The sequence below is a fragment of the Limulus polyphemus genome, unplaced genomic scaffold (assembly GCF_000517525.1).
Source record: "Limulus polyphemus unplaced genomic scaffold, Limulus_polyphemus-2.1.2 Scaffold920, whole genome shotgun sequence".
Lineage (NCBI taxonomy): Eukaryota > Metazoa > Arthropoda > Merostomata > Xiphosura > Limulidae > Limulus > Limulus polyphemus.
In genome coordinates, this window is record NW_013666530.1 from 283,062 (window position 1) to 292,872 (window position 9,811).

The window sequence follows — 9,811 nt, forward strand, 5'->3', positions numbered from 1 at the left end:
AAACAAACAATGTTTTAGAAGTGGCACAACGGTATGTCTGCGGACTTACAAGTTAAAATCTGGGTTTCGATACCCGTGGTGGGCAGAGCACAGATAGCCCATTGTGCTTAATTTCAAACAAACAAACGTTTTAGAATTAAATCTTAGTTCTCCACATCAACATTGATATGTTTACAGATAAAAACGAAATTCTCAGCTTCTGGAGGGCAGGAGTATAAAAAATCTGAATACTCAGTAACTTCTTCCTCACTCGTAACAAGTCCATTGTTGTTAATAATGCATTTTCTTTAATATGTTATGCGTTTATGGATTGTGTCTTCAATTCTGTTTACCCATTTTTTTTTAAAAAAAAGGATTACTTTTAAGTTCTTCATTTTACTCCTTTTAAAGTAAAACTTTACTAAGTGGCTTATTATTAGATTACTTGTTTAGTGCATTACCAACCAATTTTGTAACATTTCCGTAACTTAGGGCCTTTACTTATTAATAGTCGCATGTAACCATTAGTTACGAGGTTACGGTTACTGACGAGTACGTGGTCGAAAGGAGAATAAATGTAATGACAGGAGAAAAAGTCGAGTAACTCCAAGGGCGTCTGGAGGGTGGGTGGCAAGAGTGACACCCCCCCCCCCTCGGAAAATGAGAAACATAATTATTTCTTTACCCAATTCACAATTTCACACTACTTTGCCCCTACATGTAAAAATTTATGCGGACGCCCAGGAGGAGTTACTTTTGCGAGAATAGCTAGTGGTTGGGTATTTAATTTTGCAAAAGATGGCACAGAGGAGCCGGTGCATAAGTCCAATTCTAATTGCACAATCGGATCAGAATGGTGACACACTTCCCCGGAATGGGATGGCAGACCATCGCAACTACATCATACAGCTGGGTAGACTGAAACAATTTGAGACGTGAGCCCACAACATCAACGACAGGATCAAGCTTCCCCAGTTTTGAGTGTTAGGTAATAACTGATGTACAAAAATGTAACTGACTAAATTTAGATTTCAATTTAACTAGTTAAATACTTCTGACAATAAGTGGAACAGAAAGGTAAACCTTATCCTTACGGTCATACACATTAGATTTAACTGATGACTAAATAGAAAGTAACAACTAGTTTACATTACTCACCAAACTTAACGACATCTGAATTTACGTTTCATTGTTTTAATAGATAGCCCTCTTAAGGTAACTTATAAACATTTAGTTTGATAAACTTACGCTAGGAGGTCTCGTACTAATCTCTCTAGTTACTTAAACCCTGTTTGTTTTGTGTTTAGGGAATTGAGAAAAATACCGATTATATAAAAATACTGTAAAACAACACCATCCAGATCACTTTCAAGTTATTTCCTCACACTAAACTTTAAAACATGTGCAAATTGTGACCTTAAGTCCTTCTGCCACATGTTATTTTACTTATTTACTTACTGTTACATAATGTGTATTTACTTTTAGTCCATTTCACGTGTAAGTTGAGAATTAGGTACGTGTAGTTTCGACTGATGTAGGATTACTATCAAATCTAGAGTTGTCTCTTTTGCAAGAAATCGCGAAGCTTTATAAATTCACAAAAAAAGTTAAAGAATAATCAAAATGTGAATGTTCTTATTAGTTTGTTTTTAATTAAACACAAAGCTACACAATGGGCTATCTGTGCCCTGCCCACCACGGGTATTGAAAACCGGATTCTAGCGTTGTAAGTCCGCAGACATACCGCTGTGCCCCTGGGGGCTATTGTTATTGGAGCCTTCAGAGGAGCTGAAGTTTAAGTTCTTCATTAAACTTTTTTTTTTACTATTTACTTTCAGAAGTAAGGTAATGCATCACATAAGTAAAAAACGTAACCGTTTTCTATCAGTAAATATGATTTACTGCCAAATTTTAAGTAATGCCAAAAGAGCGAATATAATACAAAAAAATTAAGTATTAGTATTTACAACTTATTCCAAAACGGGGAAAAAAAGTTTAAACGCTAAAGTTTGTTTAAAGAAGTATCTGGGTTTGATTTAAAAACAACAAAAATACTCAATTTTAAACGTCCTACAAATAAATAACAAATGTCTATAAAAAGTAATACTGAAGTAGCCGTAATGATGATGAGTATTATATTTACTTTTCAGAAAAAGTTTTATTTGATATATATAATACATTCAATAGATGGCGCCAAGAGTTATAAAATAAAACCAGTACAGCAGCGAGAAGATATATACATGCATTAGTTTTAACATCTTTACGAATATACATAGCTGTATGCAACATAAAATCGCATTTTATGGCTTTTATTATTTTGTATTTTATAGCTAAATATTGCATTATAAGAATTTTTGACGACACGATAATTCAGTTATTCTGAAGAAGTATCGCTCTGGAAATTATTTCAAAAACACACATACCTTGTAAAGAAAACTTCCCATTTCCGAAGTTCCCACTTTTGATCCTCTTTTGAAACAGGCCAAATAGTCCAGAGTTAACATAAAATAGCGTTCTTTCCAACGACTGAAGAATTTATCCCTCTGTTGCCATAGCAACCCCTTTTTTAGCGTGGTAGTTTCCAACATGCACGTTGAATCCGTTTCAGCGGAGGTCATCTTGCACTATTTTCTGAGATCGATTTGTGCCTTATATTCTGGTCATCACCACACTCCACAGCCTTCCATCAGACTAGGACAGCTAAAGGTCATTAATTTCCAAACTATAATTAATACAATACGTATAATACTTCTTGTTCGAAACTGTGTCTGAAGGCAACTTTTTTTAAACTAATACCAAACAATATTTAAGATAATATATTTCATATTCTCAGTGTTTGTTGTTAAGCGCAAAACTGTACAATGGGCTATCTGTAGTGTATCCACCGTGCGGATAAGACCCGAATTTTTGCGTTTTATAAGATCCATAGCTTACCGCTGGACCACCGGTTGGTGGCGGGGAGGGCATTCTGTAAAATAAATGTATATTTTTTCTTGGTTTTGTATATTGTGCGCCTGCAACTGACGTAGAACGAGAAAATAACGATTCTATTAAAGCGTATTTCTTAGTTTGATGAGCAATCGCAATATACAAAGCACGCGTAAACTGCATTAAACGGAGCAGAAGAAAGCTTTCGGGCAGGATGAAAATTGATAAGAATTTGGATAAATGAATAAAAGTAAAATGGTTGGTATGAAGGCCTGAGGATGCTTCGGGAAGTAACGATTGGCTAGGTTTGATATCGTGGTTAAAGAGATAGACTGTGAATCCGAGGGTCCATGGTTCGCATCCCATTGCCGCAAAATTTTAGATGTGCTGTAAGACTGACGATTAAATCCCATTATTAGAGTAGCCCAAAAGCTGGCGGTGGGAGCTGTTGAATAGATTCCTTCCTTCTAGATCTATCAGTTCAAAATTAGGAACGGCTAGCCCTTGTGTAGCTTTGCGCGAATATCTGAAACAAACAAACGTAATGTAATATAGGCTTACGTTCAACCTGAATCCCCATTCACGTTTCTCTTCTACAGCTGAACGTTCAGGTTTTACTTGCGTAGAATACACTGAGTCACAGCTAGTAAGTGCTATATATGATGTACTGCAAACCGGTAGGACTAATTCAAATCTCTCGTATCGATCCCGGCAATCTGCGACTCTGTGTTTTCCCTGCTGGTGAAAACACTGTGCTGTGTGTGTTTCTATAATAACGTGATTACAGCGGAGAAAAATGAGCTTTGCAACTGATATTTTCTTCTCGATACAACGCTCAGAGAAAAAATAGCATAGTTGACTAACTGGCTTATAATTTATCACGTTTGCTTACTGCTCTTTCCACTCACGAGGTATGTATCGCCATAATGAAATAGATACGTTTTCGATCACTTTCAGGAAGCAAAGTCAATTTTGGAAGCAGCAAAAACAAGCTAAACTGGTTATTTAGTTGTTGTTTTTTAAAGCCGCTAAAGAAAAAGGCAAACACCCGGTAAGTGAATTACAGAAATAATCCTCCAAGAAAACTTCACATCAGTGTTAATAAAGTTTTTAAACAAAAGTGAGTTGCGTCTGTCGACGTAAAATATTGATTATTGTTTGTTTTTGAATTTCGCGCAAAGCTACACGAGGGCTATCTGCGCTAGCTGTCCCTAATTTAGCAGTGAAAGACTAGAGGGAAGGCAGCTAGTCATTACCACCCACCGCCAACTCTTGGGAATAGTGGGATTGACCGTCACATTATAACGCCCCCACGGCTGAAAGGGCGAGCATGTTTGGTGTGACGGGGGTTCGAACCCGCGACCCTCAGATTACGAGTCGAGCGCCCTAACCACCTGGCCATGCCGAGCAATATCGATTATATCACAACAGCTTTACTACTAAAAGTTTGGGTTATTTTGGTCTGTTTACTTTGGAGCTGTATAGAATGGGAGGTCAAGGGGGCACATGAACCCCGGAAAGTTTAACGCTGTTATAACCTGTTCTATACTGCACTCCTCATGAAACTGACATTAGAGAATTATAAAAAAAAGTGTGAGTCTATCAAGAGTTGAATCACTTTTGAACTTCCATACATTAATTCGACATCCCGTCATATAGCAGCTATTACGTCACACAAAAGGAACTACGTTATTAATCGTTTATGGTGTTACCCGCCTCCTTTTTTTTCTCTCTCTTCTCTTTAAATGGCTACTAGGCTAAGCTCTGCTATTTCAACATGATTCCCTGAACGCCTCGCTACCCGTTGGGACGTTACACGCTAACTAAACCTACGGATCTTATCCGGATTTTTCTTTAGATCTCAGAACCTCCGGATTTTTGTTTTTGTTGTTGTTTTATTATTGAAAAATAAATATTTTCTATTTCCCATTCATACATTTTCTAATATCTTATAATTTTCTATAACCTATTAAAAGGAACTTGTGGCAAATCTACTTGAATGCTCATTTCCATATGAAAGTTTTTGTATAAAACAAAAAAGCGTCGAAACTGGGATGGCAAGAGGGCGATTGTCCCACCAATATTCGATGACGAGGAACCCACTTTGAGACGAATAATGCTTGAAGACGGCTTGAATGGGTAATGAATAAAAACTTTAATATAAGTTTAACATAACAGCAAATGTACAACGCTTCGACAAGGTTTGTCATCATCAGGTACACGTAGTTTACACTGACACAGATATATATATATATATACAGTATGGAATAAATAGGTCACATGACAGGATACTGTTGCAAGAACTTAGAAGAGATATCTTGGCACCACGGGGTGTTGGTTTATAGTAGGAATCCATCTTAATTGAACAAAACAACCCTACTCTAAACCAACACCCTGATGATAACAAAACCTTGTCGAAACGTTGTACATTTGCTGTTATGTTAAACTTATATTAAAGTCTTTCTTCATTACCCATTCAAGCCGTCTCCAAGCATTATTAGTCCCACCAATATTTCTATCGATACTGGGATGGCAAGAGAGCAATTGTCCCACCAATATATCTTTTGGGACAGCGGAATATATTTTTTGACCCACCAATGTTTTCTCATGCATCAAGTTAAATTTTGGTATACGAGTGTGCTAAATGTTGAATATTTTACATCACATTCTTTCTGCAATTGACAATATTGTCCAGTGTGGAGTCTTGCTATATAAATTTTACTCACTAATTAAGAAATAATTATGTATGTGTGCGTTAATACTCTGTTATGCTTGAAATGATGAGAAATATGCATTTTTATGAATAATTACTTCATCTTTGCCACCCCAATATATTTCTTGGATCAAAGCCAATGCAAAAAAAATAGGTTGCACATACAAAATAGTGTATTAAAGAAAAATCAAAATAATTTATTTTAGTTAGTCTACAAGATGTTTGAGACACGGGAGTCCAACCATAAATATATATCTTATAATTTCCTATAACTCTCACAAGGAATTTGTGGTAAATATAGTGAACTCAATGGCGTCAAGACGGAGGTAGAGATCAGCATTATCAGATCCGGTGTTCACTCTGCATGTAGTCGATCTCCGAAGTCTTAATTGGCATAAATCGTAGGTCAGCTATTAGGGCAAACCATCAAAACCATAACATACTGATCCAACGTCAATCATATGATGCAAGTTAAAATTTCGACTACGTATTAAATTAATGTGCTAAGTCTGCTGACTTACAACGCTAGAAACTGGGTTTCGATACCCGTGGTGGGCAAAACACAGATAGCCTATTGTGTAGCTTTGTGCTTAATTACAAAGAAGCAAACAAAAGCTATGGTCGTGTAGATGTGTAGCCATCAAGATCAAAAGTTACTTGTAACGTACTGACTCAACGCGTTGTGGAAGTTTGACTATGCAATGAATCAATGTGATATGGTCATGTAGATCTATAGCCATCAAATTCATATTTCATTCATAATGTACTGACTCAACACGTTGTGGAAGTCCGTCTACGCAATGAGTCAATGCGTTACGATTATGTAGATAAGTGTCCATCAAGGTCAAAAGTCACTCATAAAGCATTGACTTCACGCGTTGTGGAAGTTCACTACTACGCGTTGAATTGGGTCAATACGTTTGGCACAGTTAGCTGGAGGTACACGGAGCCATAACGCATTGATCCAATGTGTATTTGACATACACAACGTGTTGAGTTGATACGCTGTGATTTTACTGGCTACGGATCAGACCATAAATTTTCTTTAGTGCCATCTATGGACGTTTTATGGATTAGCAATAAAATCTTTATTTTATCTTTCGCTACTTATTATTTGTTTACAATAACCGAATGAAAAACTTTGTAATAATGCTTCACCAAAACAGGTTTTTCTTATCATTATGATTAATATCAACACACATTAGATGTATGATAATCACACACAAACAACGTCATAAAATGCAAATATAATAAGTTTAAAAGAAATCTGATACACCCGTCGCATTTCATTAGTGCCAAACTACTTGCCAGGGTTAAAATGATAAATATTAGTATATTGAACACAAAACGGTGTAGTTTATCGCACGATACGATTACAGAACTTACGCCAAGAACACGACAAATTCAACAAATAAGAGGAATTAATTACGAACAACAACGACAAAATAAATTTATATCGTTCTAAAGGAAACCTGATCAAGGTATTTCCAAAATATAACAAAGTACGATAAATTGGTAGAAAAAGAAAAAAGTTGTATCACACTGGTTTTTAGTACTGACTGAGATCGTGTATCGTTTGATACAATGAAATATGTGCCACACTTGAATAAAAATAGGGTTAAGACTTCTGATTTCCGGTTTTAACCTATAGAAACCAGAAAAAAACATTGGAAATGGTTATTCAGTTTACGTTAACGTTCCCCACTTTCCCGAGTCACTGGTAAGTTTGTTTTTTACAATTTCATATAAAATGTTAGCTGCTCTTAAAAAGCTTTAACATAAATAGAACTATGTTTTATACCCGTTATTCCTTCGACAACAGAAAGTAGTGCGCAGAGAACATAACGGTATATTAGTTTTACGCATTGCAGCATTAAAAGTGAAAACACCGATTTTAAAATATCTACAGAAAACTAAAAACGAAAACTTCGTAAAACACCAATTTAAAAGTATCTAAATAAAGCTATAAAACAGCTAAAAATAAACACCGAAAAAACAGAAGCCTTAAATAAGGTGAATCTGATCCTCGAAAGGATTCACGAGCTGAATCAACTTTATTATTTTTTTTTTATTTAAAACTACTGGTTATCGTATAAAAGAACAGCCACGACAATAAACGATTAAGAACGTACGAAAAATAACAACAACAAAAAGAGTTAGAGTTTTCGACCAAATGATCTTCCAGATACGGAATAAAATTCTACAGTTTCAGCACAACCAGTAAACAGAATATGTGAGATAAGTAGTGATATTCTATTACCAGAAGCTTCAATAACCAATCTCGCACGTTGTTTAAAACTATGATAAAACCTAGTTTTGGAATGACATAATTTCGGTGCACACAGGGTCAGATTTCAAAGATAAATAAAAGCTCAGCTCACCCCTACCAGAAAGTGCATATAAAAATATGTTTTTTTTAAGGGAAGACAGCTAATAAATAGCACCCGCCACTAATTTTTGGACTACTAATGTCTGGCCGAATAGTGGGATTTGATCCATTCAGCTCTTAAAACACACCTACGGCCAAAAGTGCGAAATGCGTTTTTACGGCGGCCGGACGCAAACCGTGAATTTTTGGATTCACAATTCAGGCATGCTAACCACTAGGCCACGTTCGTCTCTTCAATTATTTAGCTGTAATCTCACAAGTTGACAAATTTAACTGAAGAGTAAAAAATGTAAGGCTTTCGTCAATGGTTTCTTAATTAAACTTTTAATTTGCCTTCCTTATTTTAACTTTTTAGTGATTTATAAACCAACTAGTAACTTTTACGTGAAAATTCAAGAGATACGAAAATGATTTTGCACGATAACGAACACGTTTGGCTAATTTTTAAGCCCACTCTGTGGCTAAACCCGAGGGCCCCACAAATCCATTTTATCGTCCATTAGGATAGAAACTTATTTCGAACGATCCGTTACAAGCCCATTCCAATTTTCAGGTAAATCCGTCTATCCGGTCATGAGAACTCACAAACTTTTTGTAAACCCCATGTGATAGCTAAAACTTAATTTTCAAAACCTGAAACATTTGAAATTATTGTTTTTCAATGGTTCCTCACATGTTAATCGGTTCATCAAACCTGAATGCCCCTAAAACCTCTTTGATCCCCAGGTTTGAGCTCCCCCCACTACGACTCTTTAGAAAAAAAAAGATATTTTTTTAAATATTTTGTGGAGATCAAAGTCCTAACGCAAAAATTCTAATCAATTTATCGAAAAACTGTGTGTGTCTATGTATGTGCGTGTGTGTAGGAGTTCAAAATATAAACACACACACATATCATAGATAAGATTGAACAATATTGTATCATTTAATGTCCTCCAGGTGATCAGGAGTAAGTTTACAGACTTACAACGCTAAAATCCTGGGTTCGAGTTCCCGTGGGGTGCAGAGTGAGGATAGCCCACTGTGTAGCTTTGCACTAAGAAAACAAGAACAACAGTACTACTTATTATATTCATTAAATATTTAACATATATTCTATCTATTGCTATCTTTAACTAAAACCTTACCTGGGTTATTCTATTAATTTGTTACATACACTACTTGTTTTCCTGTTATCTTAGGATGTCGGCTGTAGCCGTTGGTTAGCTTGTGAACCAGAGAACCCGATATTCGTGGCCCGTTGGCACAAAAACACACACTCTGTACTTTAGGGTCGTGGATGTATTACAAGAATGCCATGGTCAAATGCTACTATTCAAGTAGCCCAAGAGTTGGCGGTGGGCACTGATGACTGCGTTTTCCTCTCGTCAGTTTAAAATTAGGTACGGCGAGCGCAGATAATCAGCGTGTAACTTTACTCGAACTACAAAAATAGAGTATCTGTAGAAACTTGTTGTTAAAATACTGGTTATTCATGAAGACCGACAATGTAAAGCACTACTTCTGATTCGCGTCACTTACTGCATTCTGGGTAAAATAAATTACATTAATTCTAGTATACCTTTTCTCCCTGCCTTTCCTTATTTATTGGACTATGAAATTTCAATCTCATCAAACTGGTGTTTCGGGATTTTTTTTTAAAGAAGTTTCCAATTGGCTCAATTTTACAGTTCGTTTAGTACACGTAAACCGTATCAGTATTTTCCAACATTTTTTTCTTCAAGTGTACATAGCCAGGTGGATAAGGCGCTCGACTCACAATCTGAGGGTCGCGGGTTCGAATCCGCATCCCACCAAACATG

At 36.1% G+C, this 9,811-nt stretch overlaps 1 protein-coding gene across 4 annotated transcripts in view; it reads right to left on the minus strand.

Annotated features, from left to right (window-relative positions):
- Positions 1-9,811, minus strand: part of LOC111086208 — a 43,662-nt gene that overhangs the window by 9,582 nt on the left and 24,269 nt on the right. For 2 of the 4 annotated variants that reach the window (XM_022388104.1, XM_022388102.1), the window contains exon 2: positions 2,403-2,679. In XM_022388104.1, coding sequence (XP_022243812.1) covers positions 2,403-2,597 — 195 coding nt within the window. In that variant the 5' untranslated portion in view covers positions 2,598-2,679. Of the gene's footprint in view, positions 1-2,402; positions 2,680-3,468; positions 3,490-8,976; positions 8,997-9,811 lie in introns of those variants that run through there. The other 2 variants (XM_022388106.1, XM_022388105.1) reach the window with 2 other exon arrangements.